The sequence below is a fragment of the Aspergillus uvarum genome (assembly GCF_003184745.1).
Source record: "Aspergillus uvarum CBS 121591 unplaced genomic scaffold BO82scaffold_6, whole genome shotgun sequence".
In the NCBI taxonomy this organism is placed as follows: Eukaryota; Fungi; Ascomycota; class Eurotiomycetes; order Eurotiales; family Aspergillaceae; genus Aspergillus; species Aspergillus uvarum.
This window is the reverse complement of record NW_020291303.1, coordinates 396,357-413,231: the sequence shown is the minus strand read 5'-3', so window position 1 is coordinate 413,231 and position 16,875 is coordinate 396,357. Positions and strand designations below refer to the sequence as shown.

Below are 16,875 nucleotides of genomic sequence, written 5' to 3'. Positions count from 1 at the left end.
CATTTCCTTGAAGCCTTTATTGCGCTCGGCGCGGAACATGAAGTAGACAGACGTAGTCCTAGGGGTATTCTTTGCTAATCTTCATTCGGGGTTCAGTCAAGCCTATATCGTGCTGCATTGCGCCAGGTCGATGCCACGCGCGGACTCGGAATGGGCCCAGGAACGCATGTATACGGACGATGTTTTGGCAGGGGAAAGAACAGTCCAATGGACGCAGTTTTAGGAGTGTCTGTCTGCGTTAGAGCAATGACCTAAGGGGAGAACGAAAATCGCTGGTGGAAGGGGGATCTAGCGGGAAATGTGGATCGTTGCAGTGCGGCGCAATTGGAGTTCAATACTCAGGGGTAGCCGGCCCGATACTTTGAGAATTGGGCCGGGTCATGCAGCGGATGAGATGCCTTGAGTTTTGCGAAGAGGATTTGGTTTGGTCGTGCGGGACTAGGTGGTAGGCAGTATGTAAAAAGAGTGGTCGGACAGCTGCATCCTGAACCTTGAACACCGCTGCAAAGGTGTCGAGCAAGTTATTCCCACTCTGTAGATGATGTCTCCTTTCACAGCGTCTGAAATCCATTTGTAAGAAGCGTACAACACAATGCGGGCGCGGATTTGTGACATCGATGGCTGTGCTTGAATCCTGAAAGAGAACCTGAGAGTAAAGAATACTCAGTCTCCGCCCTTCACAACTTATTGCATGGCCTGGCCCTTTGCAATGGCCTTACGGAAGTGTTTTTCCAATGCCTCCATTGAGGGAATATTCACACCAGGAGATTGATCAAGGCAGAACTGCCCGACAAGTCACTTTTGTGTAGCCCTTGAGATTATTGCGAGGCCACACCACGGGATGCCCGCGGGCATCGAGGAAAAACAGGGGGGTCAGTCATAGCTGAGATCCTTTTGCGATGTGATCGAGATAGACACTTATGATTTCATAGCGAAGCCCAAGAATAAAGCCGTGCATGGTAGGAACGCCTATGAACTGTGGCCTTCCTTCTAGAGCGAAATTGTGCCAGCGCAAGTCAGCTCTTACATCGGCACTGAGTGGCATAAATGGATGGAGTAGAGTGCAAGATGAGCCTGCTAGCCGCTCAGACCTGGCTAAGCTTTCCAGGTGTCTGCAGCACTGAGAAAGTCGATGCTTGGCATCAGAAGTCTATCTGAGCGAGCATACTAGATATGTAGCAAATGGCAGCACGGCGTTTCCGTCGCTCATCCACGTAAGGTTTTATCACCAGCTGGGAGTCATAGTGGCTTGCCTCCGAGCAAGGCGCACAACTCTATCGGATTGTCTTTGGTTCGGATATTGGCAGGATGTTGTGAGAATCTGTCGCTTGCTGGAAACTTCATCGCTCACGGGAATCGACCGGAGTATGACAACCGCAGCGGGAAAGACATTATCCTAAGCTTTTTCTCGGATTCCGGAGTCTGGAGATGTGGAGAGCTAACTTACGAGTACATGGGGCCCCCGGGCAGATTTTTCTTTTCCCTTTGGAGAATGAGGGGGGAGGAGATGGACCCCTCATGTGCCCCAGAAGCACTCTTGCCGGCCGCCCCCGGAAATGACGACTCTCGCCCGGCAAGCAACCAAGTCTGAACACAGGTGGGGCTCACCATACAGCGACATGACTGGAGGTACGTATACCCAAAGAATTGCCTGACGGGGTTGATTGTCATGTTGGGCCCGAATGATGAGATGAGGGTCGTCATGTCCTCGTGTGGTCGTGAAAATGTTGTTGGCTAGAGATGGCCTCGGCAAAGGCTACCAGGATACGATTGCGCGCCAGGATTGAGCTAAAACGCCGAAGCGAGTTCATGCTGATATGCATAGGACGCCCAGAAAGCCGGAGATAGTTGCAGATTCCCATGGGTATTCTGGATTGGCAGGTTATCCGACACGCGATGATGTTTTGTCTTTTGTGGGATATGTACAGTACTCCACGTTGTTGGCCACATGTGTTGGTTGACTTCATCGGCTGAGATGTCTGCCTCAGGCTTTGCCCCGAACATGCTTGTTCCCCGCTTTTAACCGTACCAGACACATGAAAGATAGATCAGGCGTAGGATGTCCATGAAGTCATGGGATGTTCCATTAGAAGAGTGCCGTCTGGGTGGTGGACAGGCTTTCATGCTGTTGTCGCAACATATGCGTTCAAACATCTCGCCATTGAACGAGGACCCGAAAATATACCCTATGATTTTCGGTAGTATGGGAAGTATGTGCACTTGTCATGATTATATGATGGAATACCAAGGGTAGGAAAAGTATCCATCACACGCAGATTGATGATGCATACGAGTAGCTAGGGCATGCATAATCAGTGACCAGGTTTTCTGAAGTGACAAGTGCGACACCCATCGCTGTCAACACGTGATCGCCAGCAGAGAAATCGGCGGCTTGTCTTCCTGACCACTGGTCAGTGCATGTTCCCATCGGTCTCGCTGAGATCTCTAGGCCCAGTGAGACGCGGATGAAAGCACAATAACTCCGAAGTAGGGGTGTCCCGATGAGACATCAAAGGCCATTGATTCCAACCTCTCGCTTCGTTCCGGTGTTACATCAGTCACATCAGGACAAATCTAGTAATTGAGCGACTTCCGGAAAAAGTCTATGTTATCGACTATTGAGGTGCTTCAGCCCGGCATGGCACGCAGGACTGGGAAGCACATAAAGTCCAGTGCAGCGATCGCCGAGTCTATTTGCTGCTAGTGGTGACACAAGATTCTAGAGATCGCGGAAATCGACATTCCGGGTGATATCTTCACAACATATTCGGCAATTCCGAACCGATCTGCCGGGACAGACAGCACTTGCTTGGAGAGGGGGCAAGGGGGCGTCGCAGCAAATAACGGCATACCCAAGGGGGCAAATGGACAGAGCCCTCGTTGCCATCGATAAGCAAGGGCAACGGCTTGTAGCGCCACCGGCATACGGGATAGGGTGTCACGCATGGGATACATGTAGATGTGATGAACAAATGTAGTGCTGCCATGCAGTCAAATCTGGACGTAGATTATACAGGAATGTGCCCAAGAATGGGCGAAGTTGAATAAACATCCTCAAGCAACGAAGAAACAATGCCGAGTCAAAACACTTGTCGAAGCTCTTGCTTACATAACCCGCCGATCTGATCTTTCTTTGTTTACAGCTGTCAGGTACGCACGGATCATGCAGCAAGGAACAGGCCTCGATGCGACAACTCTGCTCCGTAGGCTGCTATACTTTTATGGCTCCCTGATTGCAACTGTTGACCTGCAAAGCTACAACAGACACCATTACCCAATTGATAAACGCCTCAGTGTAATCAGATCTGAGTATCAATTGTTCAAAGAGAAGCTGATGCTTGAAAGTGTCGCACTTAGTTGGGTTGGCATTTGTGGCATGGATGTTCTAGAATTGGGGAATCTGCATGTGAAGCACCCCCCGAACCTGCCTTCAGAGCTGCCCGGATCCTATTCTGTTCACGTCACACAAGCGAAAGTGCTTTGAGGTTCACTGATTGGCCCAATTCTGTTGGACTCCATCCTACCATCTTCTTCTGTTACCTGTCCTCGTGACTTGAAGCTCTGAGAGCCCCGGCATCCAGACCGAGATGGCCTTTTTGGCACTCGGCACGCCGGTGCCGGGTCCGCTGGTCGGTATAAGAGGCATCGGGCTCCCGGTCTCTGCCCCTGGACATGCGAGCTCGTGCGCAGAGCAAGGATATATAAAGCTATGCTGTCTGCTGAGTCTTCTGTGCGTCGAAAGCGCGAGCTCAGTCATGACCTCGCGCACGAGGTTCTCGTCAGATGCAGCATGGTCCGCGAGTCACCTCATTCTTCGGCTCAAGCCAAGTGTCAACTCACGGCTATCCATTCTTAGACAACCAACCACCAACCAACTAATTACTCATTTCGCCAGGATGCAGCTCGACTAGCCAAGGATCGAATTTTTACCCTCCATTATTGTTCGATCGAAGTGTGTGTTTCGCTTGGGACGACCGGCAAATCTTTCAAGGTTGACTTTCTGTTACTCAATATCGGCTCTGTCCAGTCCACTGGTGTCCGCCAATGATGGGTTGATCATGCAACGGTGACCTCTTACGTGATACGGTGTATGCGGAATGAAAATTTCCGCACTGTCGGGCGGGGTCAATCTCCTGAAGCGTCGACATTCTCAACACTTGAGTTCCCGTTCCGTTGTTCCATCCCGAATCTTTGTCGCAGCCAAGCCCGACCGTGTGCAGTCGGTTTCAACCCTCGGGCCGTCTCTGTCGAGATCTCAACCAGTCAGTCCACTTCAAAGTTCGACCTGAGTCTCGGGAACAAGTCGGACGAAGGCCGATGGCCTCACCGCAACACCCCGTTGTATGATTCTTTCTTCACACGTAGAGGATGATGCACCCACTCGGGTTCGTGTTAGCCCAGAAAAGCTATCGTGCTTTTCGTCCACCGAGCAGGACATGGATACTGATGCCTGAGACGGCGCGGACTTTTTCACCCGACATCTGATACCTGCCTAATGCGGTGATCATTACTTGAACCGCACCATCCTGATGCTAGCGAACGAAGCATGGGGCCAATTCAGTTCTATGCTTTGGCAAGCTAGTGCAGGCGACAATTATTTTCACCTGGTTCTCACGATCAGAAAAGAAATCACTCGATTATCGTCGATGTCGTCACCACCTCGGCTGTCGCTCGTCTTTTTCGCTATGGCCGTTTCTTTTACCCGGACCGCTCTACGTCAAACTGCTTCATTGGTAGCTACACTACTGCTCTTCGAATCAATTTAGAGCCTGGTTAGACATCTATCCGAGCGGACTTCGACACATTCGTTTATGTCGATCTTTCCTACATGAGTCTGCCCGTCAAACGTCGGAAGACTGGCGCGGAACATGCTGCTTCGAAAGTCTCCCTCCTGGAAGGATATGGATTTCCCCGACGAGAGTCAATGGGGCCATAGGCAGGATTCCAACTTGAGGGGCAGAAATCAGATTGTCTTGCTCAGCAAAACCAAGCTGTTCTATTGGCGCAGAATCAGGAACTGACTGACTGACAATTTCATTGACCAATGGATCGCATTCGCTGGGTACAAGAAGACGAAGCATTCAAATGACGATTGGCGGCAGGTGCGCGTCGTTTTAGTCCCCGACTTCCCCCCACTTGATCTGCCCAAAAAGGTTGGATCTTCCCCACATGTTTTTCCCCCACTCCGTCTCTTGCCGAGACGAGGGCTTGGGAGTTTGGTCGACATCTCGTACACCAAGGCCAAACAAGCATAGTGTTTCCTTCTTCTTTTTTGCTTGGCCTCCCTTTAATGGCCAAAGCGGCCACAAAAACGCCATTGACGTAATGGCGAATGACAAGTAGATCGAGCTCATCATGATCACCACCACCTTTGCGGCACGAGACAAGCATGTCATCCTTCGACCATTAGGGCATATGCTAAGCTCTGCTAAGCAAACCGGCACGTATGCGTTCCGAACGAAAAGTGCTGATTCATTGCTTGTCAGCGCCGAGGGGTGGATTCAAGAGAATCACCCGAAATTGCTTAGTGTCAGAACTCAGTGGGGGCTTCGAGGTACAGCAGCCAGGCAGATCGCAGCAGACACACGTCGATTTTAACGCATGCTTGGCAGTCTCATGACTACAGAATGTCTGACTGGGTCGTGAATAACTTTTCCCGCCGACTTTCGGGGGTACCTGGACGGGCCAACGGGCTTCCCGATCTTGAGTCCCTTTCCAGCTCCGAGTGGAACTACGGGCATAGAGAACATTGGACACCCTTCATAGACCAAATGGCCGGTAAGGTATCGAAAGTCGAGAATCCAAATCCTAGTAGGTGTACCTCCGAGAATCACGGATTCAGAAGACTCAATAAGGCGCGAAGAGCTGCGTGACTTGCGACGACGTAGAAGGACGCGGAGGGATATTAAACCCATATTATGGGAGGGGAAATGGAGCCTGGAGATGGAGAGGGGAAGACCAAGTGGGGGACAACCAGACTTTGGTGAGCGGTGGGACCGAATCAGCAGCGAGGGCCTCCCACCAAAGCAATTGTGTTAACCCTACATCTGTCTAAACCTCTCTTCCCGCCGAACATTCAATATCCTCGAAAATATGGATAACAGGAATTCATTATAAGCTAAGTGAAAATTGCCATTGGCGCAAGGTCGTCTTACCTTGCAGTCTGAACGCTAGGCGCAGTCGGGAAACCTTATGGAACCGCCTACGGAAACGGCTTCCCGAAGGAGGGCCGACTGACTGCTGCACGCATTCTTTTTTGACCGTCATTGCCTCAAGTGACCTGGGGTTGCATGGGCAGGGAGATCTTATTCTGTGATGCAGTTGCAATAGACGGGTGTTGAACCCTGATCATGGTGGATGTTAGGCAGTGGGAATCGAATCTCGGAGGCTCAAATACTGCAACAACAATGGCGCCCGCATTCAGATTTCCCCGGGAGCGGGCACTGACTCCAGGCAGGCGAGATAACGTGTAGAATTGTAAGATTGTACGATTATTCAGCCGGCACGAGGATTCTCCATGAAACCCCCCTCGCTTGAGTTGCTTAATTGAGTGAACATGCCAATTCACCAGGCAACTCAGCCCTGCACAGTTGATTCCACGTTGGGAATCGGCGGTTCCGGTCTGGCAGGCAGCTGGGCTGTACCCATCCTCAGATCTTCTATGCCGTACCTTTCTACCGACGGTATCCTCATTAAATCAATGCACAGCGAGCTGAGAAAGCATTTTCCGGACACAAAGCCACGTACTTGTGACTGCTAGACATGTCACAGGCTTGTAGCCTTACTTCCATTATGGTTCCGACGCTGGGTCTTAAACCCGTGTGTCGGAAATGGACAATAACAAGTGACACCTGCTATGTTAACTGTTAACTCTCTCACCCCCAAAAGGGCCAACTGCAGGGCCCATCCCGAATCTCAGGTAGCCTCGGGTGGAAAGAATAACAATCCTTGGTACGATTCTTTGCCTCCCTCCCGGTCCCCCTTTTTTGCAGCTACAATATTTCCCTCCAATTGTCTCTTTTCTGTGTTTTTTTTCTGCTTTTTTTCTTTTCTTTTTTGATTTAGTTGATAAAATAAACCGAACTAAAAAATCAATTATCTGGGAAATATTTTAGTGGTTCCCAGGCAAATACCGTGATGTCATTGCTCATTGCCCACCCACAGTGGGCCTCTGGATCCACCCCCAAAAGATGCTTAACCCAGCGTTATTGATGCATTCGGTCCCCTGCTGCTCCACAAAACAAACAATAATGAGGAGTGCAGTTATGTTTTCAATGTCCGTCGCCGACTAGTGGAGTATTCACGCAGCAGCAGCTTGGGGGATAAGAGATTGTCAGCCAGCATGCTTGAGACCATGAGCACCATGGGGATAAGTAGATAATCCCCCCCTTCCCTCCCCGACTTCTCCGCGTTCGATTTTTTGTCTTGTTCTCACTCATCTCTATTGAATCCCTCCTTCTCCTCCTTTCCTAGCCCAGGGTGCAACCGAGCATAGGAGACTCGACTGAAACAGGAGTTCATCGGAGAAGAGAGCGACTCAACTTAAGTGTTCGATCGCTCTAGATATCCCAACTACCTTGACCGGGATTCCTCAACCTCTCCATCTATCTTCTTGAGTGTTTGTCGTTGTCTTGTGCAGATCCTTTCACCATGGCGCCGACGTACGCAGGGATGTCGGGCAAGAAATTGTCCGTGTCCATCTCGACCATTGCTACGATGGGCTTCCTTCTGTTCGGTTACGATCGTATGTCTTGATCCTTCACTGGGTCCCTCTGGGGAGCCTCCATGAAGAGTCTTGAGCTAATCTTAATCTACTATAGAGGGTGTCATGTCCGGTATTATCAGTGACACGGCTTTCCAAGACCTTTTCACTGCCACCAAGGGCAATGCCACGATGCAGGCCCTGGTGACCTCGGTGTATGAGTTGGGTTCGTATACTTCCCAGTCTATATCCGGCCAGAGTCCTTGATCATTCCTAACGACCACACGATGCAGGTTGCTTGTTTGGCGCTTTGTTCGCTCTGTTCTTTGGTGATAGACTTGGTCGTCGATTGATCATCATGTTCGGCGCCACCATCATGATTGTCGGTGTCATTATCCAGGTTACGTCGTTTGCCGGCCACATCCCCCTGTTGCAATTCTTCATCGGTCGTGTCATCACCGGTATCGGGAACGGAATGAACACCTCCACCATCCCTACCTACCAGGCTGAATGTTCGAAGACAAGCAACCGTGGTCTTCTGATCTGTATCGAGGGTGGTATCATCGCCATCGGTACTGCGATTGCCTACTGGATTGATTACGGTGCCCACTTCGGTAACAAGGATCTCGTGTGGCGTTTCCCCATCGCCTTCCAGATCTTCTTTGGTTTGATTATCGTCATCGGAATGTACTACCTTCCTGATTCCCCGCGCTACCTGATTGCCAAGGATCGCGTCCAGGAGGGAGAGTACGTGCTGGCGGCTCTGGGTGGCTTTGAAATTGACGATCACGAGACACAGCTCCAGAAGCAGCTGGTCATTGACTCCATCAGAGCGTAAGTCTAGTCATCTTGCAGTCATCGCAAGTTTCAAGTACCTGGTTGTGTGGAAAGCTAATACCGATGACATTAGTTCGAGTGCTGCTGGACAGGGTGTGACATACCGTGACCTACTCACCGGCGGCCGTTCCCAACATCTCCGTCGCATGTTGATCGGCTCTTCGTCTCAGATCTTTCAGCAGCTCGGAGGCTGCAACGCGGTCATCTACTACTTGCCGCTGCTCCTTGAAGAAAACCTTAAGGAGGGTACTAACTTTGCCCTTTTGATCTCCGGTGTTAATATGATTGTCTATGCCATCTTTGCTACCTTTTCCTGGTTCTTTATTGAGAAGATCGGTCGCCGCAAACTCTTCCTGGGTGGTTCCATCGTTCAGTGTGTTGCGATGATTATTACCTTTGGTTGCCTTATTCCCGGTACTAAGTCGACCGCCAAGGGATCGATTTTCGGTATTTTCCTCTACATGGCTGCTTTCGGTGCTACTTGGCTTCCCCTGCCCTGGCTGTACCCGGCCGAGTTGTCACCTATCAAGACTCGTGCCAAGGCCAACGCTGTATCGACTTGCAGCAACTGGCTGTTCAACTTTTTCGTTGTTATGATTACGCCGGTTATGGTTTCCAGCATCGGCTGGGGTACCTACTGCTTCTTCGCTGCCATGAACGCCCTGTTCATTCCCTTCATTTGGTTCTTTTACCCCGAGACAGCCAACCGAAGCTTGGAGGAAATCGACATCATCTTCGCCAAGGGCTTCACCGAAAACATCAGCTACGTCAAGGCCGCCAAGGATCTTCCCAAGCTTTCAGACGACGAAGTCGAGCAGAAGGCCATGGAGTACGGCTTTGGTGGCGCCAACGATGAAGAGAAGACGGGCGCAGCTGATCTATCCGGATCGAACAGCGGCAAGGACTTTGAGTAAAAAACTCGCGTGTCACTTTCAAGACGCTTGAGCCAATGCTTTTACGTGCTGTATGCTTTGGACCTGTCGTTGCTACCAGCCCTGGCTGTTTGCGCTCGAGTGACACTCTGGAAGGCGGCTAGATGCTGCTTCGATGCTTGGTCCTTTTTTTTTTTTTTTTCTTTACTTGTGATGTTGTTATCATGTCTCCCAAAATTTATGTCATTTTGGTATGACAGGACTGTGCTGGTCTACGGCCGGAGTTGCATGATTTTGGCACTGGCATTGTTTTGGCTGCGCAGTCCTGACTCGGCGCAGCCGCTGGACATATAGATTCCCCCAGATTACCGTTGTGATCTTTTTGTGTTTTCCTACGCGATTACCCCCTGAGCTGCTTGACCTGTGTTGAACTAGTCGAGGCTCATATGTTTGTCTTGTCTTGCCTTATGGCGAGGGTTTCTGTACATTTCTGAAAATCGGCCATTTTAGAAACGAATGGCCGATCACCACCCATGAAAGGCGTGGATAGAACATGGAATGATTTCAAAAGCACAATTTTTTTTCTTGGATATGACTACTGCCTATTCGTAAATGTTGAATTGGCCTGTCGCGAGTAGATTAAAGTATCGACAAAGTCCCGAGTGTCTGGATGGAAGGTGAGTGGTAGCAATTCGCGGGACCTGCATGCAGGTGGTCCGAGTTTCGCTCGGTCGCTTATCGCTTGGGGAATTCGGAAGGGAAAGGGAAAAAAGGCTAGAAGCTCAACCCTCGTTCTTTCCGGGCTCTCGCCCCTTCTAGCGGTCTGTGCCCTGCAATAACCCTGGACTGAGGCTGAAAATCTGCAATTGCAATATGGCATGAACTCTCACATTGTCCATCGTTTACTGTACAGTCATCGGCAGTGGCTCCGGAAAAGACCGATCGAAGGAATGTTTCGAGGCGAATTCCGTGGCTAGAAGTTCTGCAGCCAAGCCCAGCTGATCCCTGTAAGGGGGCGAGGGAGAGGGGGGGGGAACTGCCCAGATTGCACAGTTGTATTTGGCCGTGAACATTATTGACTGCAGTCGGTGTTCAAAGCCATTTGCACACATGCACACAATTAAGTGACTTGAGTTATTCGTGTTCCGATTCCTGTTCACAGTCCAGTTGACTGCGACAAAAGGGGGGAAGACGAAGACCAGACCAGACCGGACCGAGGAGCACGGCAGACAGACGTCAGTGATCGGCTGATCTGCTTTAGTTCGTGATGGCTCCGATTTGATCTTGGGTGGAGGGTCAAAGAGTGGAGGAAGGAGAAGGAGGGGGGCTGAAGTGAATCAATGAAATGAAGAAGTGAATGAACGAATGAATGGCTGGTGGGTTGGTTGTTTGAGCCTCGTTCCCGCTTTCTTGGAAATGACTGCTTGCTGCTGCTCATCTTCCTTGAATCCTGCTTGCTTGCCTGCTTGCCTGCTTGCTTGACCCTGACTGACTGACTGACTGATCCTTTCACACTCCACGCCTCTCGCTTGTTTTCCTCTTACACTCTCTTTCATTCTCTCTCCTGCCTTTCTTTCTTTCTTTCCCTTTGCTTCTTGTACAAACTTATCTCCTTTGTGCGTGCGCGCTCTTTCATTTAACCCTTCTTCCTGCTGGAACATGCAAATCCAGCTTTCCCTCGGCCCCGCCTCTTTTTCTACCCCGCCATGAGCTCATCTCTTGAGGCCAAGATTGTGGTCCTCGGCGCCCAGGGTCAGTTGTCTCTCCACCACAAAACGACAGACACAAATACGACTTGTATCGCAGCTAACACACACAAACATCTCGCAGGCGTGGGCAAAACCTCCCTCGTCCAACGCTATGTCAAGAACGCCTTTGATCCCGCTGGCACCGCCTCCACCGTCGGCGCCTCCTTCGTCACGAAACGCGTCCTCGACAGCGCATCCGATACGATTGTTCGCCTCCAAATCTGGGACACTGCTGGCCAGGAACGGTTCCGGAGCATCTCGCGACTCTACTACCGCGGCGCCAACGCCTGCCTCCTCTGCTACGACATTACCGACGAACAGAGTTTCCAAGAAATGACCGGGTGGCTCCTCGAGCTCAAGAAGAACGTCTTCGAGGACGACCCCATCGTGATCCACGTGGTAGGGACGAAATCCGACATCGTGACCATGGAACCCTCGCGCCGCCGGGTCCCCTTCGAGCGCACCATCGCCTACGTCGCCGAACAGCTCTACCCAACCCAGGCCTCGACCCCTCCGCCGTCCGCGGGATACGGCCCCTCGTCTAGCACGCCCCAGGGCATCGACAGCAAGCGCAGCAGCGGGTTCTGGGGCCAGGATATCGGATGGGACTGCTGTCACGAGATTAGCGCCAAGGATGGGGAGGGCATCGAGGAGGTGTTCCGGGTGATCACGAGGAAGCTGGTTGAGCAGCGCAACAAGCGCGAGGCCGGGCTGAGCCCGTCACTGCTGTCGCCGTCCTCGCTGGATGGGATGCCCCTGGCCAGCCCAGCGAATCTCGATGGCAGCGGTAGCTTCCGGCTGGGGTACGGCGACAAGCGACGCAGTTGGCTTGGATTCCCACCCAGCAGCCAGGGAGATGAGGTCGATGTCCCGGTGGAGGTGGCCAGGAAGAAAGGGGGATGCTGCTGATAGCGCGTTCATTGGCTTTCGTTTTCCGGCTACCATCTACCTTTGCCTGGGATCCTTACAGCTTACATCTTCCTGCTCGGCGCCATCGCATCCACTGCTCGGTCCCTGTATGTTCTTTGCGTTGCGAGGACTTCGGTCGGGCGTTTGTTCTGCATTCGGCATTTCTCTCCCTCATCTTGCATGATTTGATGACGATGTATACGACTTTTGATGCTTCTGTTCTTTATGCTGTGTTTGTACGTTTCTCACCGATCCGGCGAGGTTTTCTTTTCCTTTCTCTTTCTTTATCTTGTGGTTTTGCTTGGACTGCTACACTATGACTGCTGGCATGGCATCGGATTCGGTTGGTCGTTAAATAGATCTTATTAGGGCGCTTCGGGGAGGATCTAATGGACATGATATGAACTGTCTTCAAATATCCTGGTCAGTGAAGTTTACATGCATTATTATGACTGATTATACCACCGTGGTCTTGAGATATCTGTTTCCATAATTCCCAGATCTGCTGCCTTGACACTCCTCATACATCGTCTGGGTTACTGAATACTCAGACAACCTGGCGATATGTCAAGCTCGTTCGACACTTATGACACGCATTCGCTCATTCTCTTGATGTTACTTTCAGGCATAGCGAATGCCGGGCTGCATCTGTCTCCCTGCCTAGCTAGACATGACGTCGCTTCCATGAGAGCTGATGGGTGAGCCAGCTTACATCTCGTCTCTCAAATGCCCCATTGAAAGGTAACATCGTTTTGCCTCTGAGCTACTCACTCAGAGGCTAGTCTCGTCATGGTGTTACAACGGCCTCGATTCCTGATAGCCTTGGCATCGATTATGCCCATTTCTGCGGATAACATATGCGCTTGGATAGTGTGTACTTGCCTCTCACCTACTCAGCGGCGGGTAATTTGAACATCTCTGTTGTATGTGAATTAGGTCTCTGTCCTAGCTATATCTTTTTTTTTTTTTTTTTTTTTTTTACCTTCTAAGCAAAAAACCTTAGAAGGGATACCAACTTTATTTTTAAGATCTTTGGTGTCGATATAATTGTCAGCATTGTCTTTGCTACTTTCTTCTGGTTTTTTTTTTTTAGAATTTGTGTCTTGATCCAGCTGTGGTCTAACTGTGGGATGAAAAAAACAAAAAACAAAAGGGAGTTGTGCTGATTTAAAGATCGTCGTATTGCTGACTCTTTGAGGTATTCGAGGCGAGGGTCCGAATGTGGGACAAGCCTGCCTGGAAACGACTGTCATACGATCGTTCAAAGTTTTTCTGTGTGTGTGTACAAAGTATTGTTAGGTTTTCATGGTCTACGGCCTGCTAGTAAGTAGTTTTCCTACTGTGCACAGGTTACAATTGTGTAAATCTGCAGGCCTCGAATATCAAGATTAGTGACCCTTCTTCACAAGGCAGGCAAACCCGTATCAGGACTTGCCAGATTTGCAACGGGCCAGATCCCTTCCAGGCAAAAGACACAAACTCCGCGCCCGATACGAGCCCCACACCCGCCGGCGGGCTGACAGTCGTCAAAACAAAAAAGACGTGTGTTTCAGACCTGTGACCCTGACCATGACCATGACCACTGCTGTCTTGCTCCAAGATTTTCATGTCTCTCCAAGGGACGAATGAATTGATCGGCAAGCATCAGGTGGGATTGAGGATTGTTCCTATTGATGGATTCGATTGTCCTGGCTCTTTTAATTGCCGAGGTTGTGATTGAAGGATGAGGGGAGAGGGGGGGGGGGAAGGGTGATCAAACAACAAGGGCATTGTTTTCTCTGCTGCTGCTGTACTACATACAACTAAGACTTTCGGATGTCTGTTCCACACACGAGGCGAGTACCGTACAGCAGGGCGTCCGTCGCCTTCTTGGTTGGAATGCGAAACCGTCTAACAAGGCTTGTGTGTGTGTGTGTGAATGATCAAGCTGACTGTCAGTGCAGCTGGGATTAAATCGTGGAACTGGGCCAGAACCAGAACTGCAGACGCAGAGGGAGCAGAGAAAAAAAAAAAAAAAAGGGTTCAAAGTGGAATGGCCGGGTTATCAGTGGCCACTCACACCCGCGGTTGCGGTGGGACGTTTGAGATAGACTCGACCTCGCCAGTGGATCTTTTTGCAGTCGCCCGCCCAGATCGATCAGGCACACCACAATCTCGCCGTCCGCTGGACTGTTCATTTCCCCCCGAGAGCAAGAAAACACGGCACTCGACCTTATTTGTCCCACCGGAGATGGAGTTTTACTGGGAACTTGGCTAAAGGACTGCAATGATCGTCCCGTCATGTTGTCTAACGTGAGGGGGTTAAGAAGATGAGGACGAGGAAGAAGCCTGTATTGTGCAACGCAACTACAAGGGGGGATGGCGACATACTCATTCATGTACTGGAACACCTTACTATGCTACCTACCGAACAATTGCTGCTTGACAATATTATTGCATCGCATTCAATGTCGATGTGGATGTTGATTCTCTGGGACAAGTGAGACCTCTGTCGAGGACCTCGTAAAAATAGCCTGTTCATCGTCCATTGAAATGCTTCACATTGTCTACAAACAACCACTTATCGGCTGGTATTGCCTGAGTCCGTGTAAAATTACCAGTGACAGTACGATACACTATACAACCCTTCCACTCTCCACCAAGCAATCCACCAATCCGCGTAAAGACTGAGTGGTGATAAGCCTCAGGCCCCCGTCGACGGCGCCGGCTCTTGCTTCTTTCCTTTCCGCTCCTTTGCGTCTGTTGCGGTGCTTCATTGCTGCTTTTGCTGCTCTGCTGTTGCTTCTTCTTCTTCTTCTGCTTCTTCTTCCTCTTCTTTTCATTCCTTCTTTCCTCACTCCCTTCCTCCCCTTTTCCTTTGCGGAAATCGCCATTCCCTACTCATAGACAATCCTGTGCGTCATAGAGTAAGTCCTCCTGAAATTGCCCTCATGTTTAATTTGCTGTCTTGCTCTGCCGTGTCCGCTGCCCGCGGTGTCTCTCCTTATTTCTCCGCTTCTTATTAACGACCTCCCTCCTCCCTTCCACCCCCTCTCTTTCTCCTTGCCTTAACTCGATCGCTCATTGGAATCTCTTTCTATCCAGAATTCAGCCACCCACACGCCCCATTCCAAAGCCCCCCCGGCCGTGAGACAGCAAGCAAATGTTATGAAATGAGACTATCCTACCGTATCGGTACGGCCGCCCTCCTTATCGTCGCCATCTTCCTGATCAAGCGCCACCTCGATCTCGTCCAGGATGATTCGCGCGTCCAGTCCGGCTGGAGCTTCAACGGCGTAAGCGGTGGTTCGGGTTCGTCGGAACCAGCAGCCAACGACAAGAGCAAGGATGCCAATATCCCAGCTTCGAAGGAGGAACTCCCGGTCGTGGGAGGTGGGAAGAAGGATCAATCCGCCGCCGCCGCCGCGGACGACGACGACGACGGGATCGCGCTCGGGTCACGGCCAGTCTACGAAACTACCCCGATCATCGTCCCCAATGATCGGGTGATTGTCATGGCCAAATTGGCCGCGGAGGATACAGCTTGGGTTAGCAACGACTTGGCGGAGTATGTTTCCCCTCAATCTAAACTTTATCTTTCCGAGCTCTTTTTTTCCCCCCTCTCTATACATGGCTGCGCCGGAACGCGCTTCTTCAATTGAAGCAGAATTTTCTCGCTAACCGATAATTCTGTCGCAGCTGGCGCAATTACATCTACACCGTCGACGACGTCAATGCCGCCAAACACACCCCCCAGAACAAGGGCCGCGAGAGTCTCGCCTACCTTCAATACATCATCGAACACTACAACGACCTCCCGTCGACAATCGTCTTCATTCACAGCCACCGCGACGGCTACCCGGGCGCCTGGCACACCGACACCATGGAAAACAGCAACGTCGACTCGATCCGCGCGCTGCAGACCGACTTCGTCCAGCGCAACGGCTACGCCAACCTCCGCTGCCAGCTGACCCCCGGCTGCCCGGACGAGGTCCGCCCCTTCCGCAACCCGCCCCAGTCGGGCCAGACCACCGAACGGGTCTACGCGGACGCCTGGGAGCAGCTTTTCAACAACACCGACGTCCCCGAGGTCGTCGCCGTCGCCTGCTGCTCGCAGTTCGCCGTCTCGCGCGACCAGGTGCTCCAGCGGCCCCTGAGCGACTACATGTGGTTCTACGAGTGGGTGCTGACCACCCCGCTGTCGGACAAACTGGCCGCGGGTGTCATGGAGTACACTTGGCATATTATCTTCGGGCAGGAACCTGTCTAGTACGTCCTTTTCCTCTTCCCCCCCGGCGGCGCGCCTCCAAAGGCAACCGATGCTAACCGAAGCGCGTAACAGCTGCCCCGATTCCTACCAATGCTACGAAGACGTCTACGGCAACCCCTACTTCTGGTGATAGATTGCCCTTTCGTCTCTCTCTCCCTCTCTCTCCCGTCGCGTCTGTACAGAATACCCCGCCCCCGTTTCTTTCACCTTCCTCCGTTATCCCATCTATCATCTACCTTGTAATCTTTCTTCCCCCACCCCGCCGTTCGCCCTTCTCTGGCCTTGAATTTGGCGACGATCTCACGCAATGTCCTCTATCTATACTTCGGTGGTGCTGGCTGTATATTTCTTGGAAATCTGGTTTCCATTTTTCTATCTATTTAAAAGTTCTATCTATGAGCAAATATACATGATAACTGAAATTAAAGTTTTTTTCTTCTGAGTGTACGTTCAGGGGTAAGTTGGGAGATTCTGGTAGGATGGACCTGCCATAAAGCACTGGGACTGAGCTATGGCAATCTGATAGCCATGTGTCTTATTCAGGGTGCTTGCTTGTCA

The 16,875-nt window shown here is 51.2% G+C and overlaps 4 protein-coding genes across 4 annotated transcripts; all 4 read left to right on the top strand.

Moving 5' to 3' along the window:
- Positions 1–7,555: 7,555 nt before the first annotated feature.
- On the top strand, positions 7,556–9,617 carry BO82DRAFT_302080 (putative MFS monosaccharide transporter). The gene is made up of 4 exons (XM_025632105.1): positions 7,556–7,744; positions 7,821–7,928; positions 7,996–8,536; positions 8,613–9,617. The coding sequence occupies exons 1-4, from the start codon at positions 7,651–7,653 to the stop codon at positions 9,451–9,453; spliced, it is 1,584 nt and encodes a 527-aa protein (XP_025495828.1). The 5' UTR covers positions 7,556–7,650; the 3' UTR covers positions 9,454–9,617.
- A 1,500-nt stretch (positions 9,618–11,117) lies between these two features.
- BO82DRAFT_361549 (Rab family GTPase) lies at positions 11,118–12,068 on the top strand (the record flags this gene model as incomplete). The annotated part of the gene is made up of 2 exons (XM_025636819.1): positions 11,118–11,163; positions 11,242–12,068. 2 exons carry the CDS (start codon positions 11,118–11,120, stop codon positions 12,066–12,068), a joined length of 873 nt encoding a protein of 290 aa, XP_025495827.1.
- A 2,726-nt stretch (positions 12,069–14,794) lies between these two features.
- On the top strand, positions 14,795–15,145 carry BO82DRAFT_302074 (uncharacterized protein; the record flags this gene model as incomplete). Its single annotated transcript, XM_025632104.1, has 1 exon — positions 14,795–15,145. A coding segment is annotated over one exon (179 nt), but the record flags the coding sequence as incomplete, so codon positions are not given.
- BO82DRAFT_350950 (DUF3431 domain-containing protein) lies at positions 14,795–16,706 on the top strand. The gene is made up of 4 exons (XM_025634288.1): positions 14,795–14,974; positions 15,153–15,615; positions 15,747–16,316; positions 16,390–16,706. Exons 2-4 carry the CDS (start codon positions 15,221–15,223, stop codon positions 16,445–16,447), a joined length of 1,023 nt encoding a protein of 340 aa, XP_025495825.1. The 5' UTR covers positions 14,795–14,974; positions 15,153–15,220; the 3' UTR covers positions 16,448–16,706.
- The last annotated feature ends 169 nt before the right edge of the window (positions 16,707–16,875 follow it).

Bases quoted from the DNA above. Each gene is read 5' to 3' on its own strand.
- BO82DRAFT_302080 (XM_025632105.1), top strand. From the start codon at position 7,651: ATGGCGCCGACGTACGCAGGGATGTCGGGCAAGAAATTGTCCGTGTCC. The intron at 7,745-7,820 runs GTATGTCTTGAT...AATCTACTATAG, and splicing joins CCTTCTGTTCGGTTACGATC to AGGGTGTCATGTCCGGTATT. The intron at 8,537-8,612 runs GTAAGTCTAGTC...CGATGACATTAG, and splicing joins GTCATTGACTCCATCAGAGC to TTCGAGTGCTGCTGGACAGG.
- BO82DRAFT_350950 (XM_025634288.1), top strand. From the start codon at position 15,221: ATGAGACTATCCTACCGTATCGGTACGGCCGCCCTCCTTATCGTCGCC. The intron at 15,616-15,746 runs GTATGTTTCCCC...ATTCTGTCGCAG, and splicing joins GTTAGCAACGACTTGGCGGA to CTGGCGCAATTACATCTACA. The intron at 16,317-16,389 runs GTACGTCCTTTT...AGCGCGTAACAG, and splicing joins TTCGGGCAGGAACCTGTCTA to CTGCCCCGATTCCTACCAAT.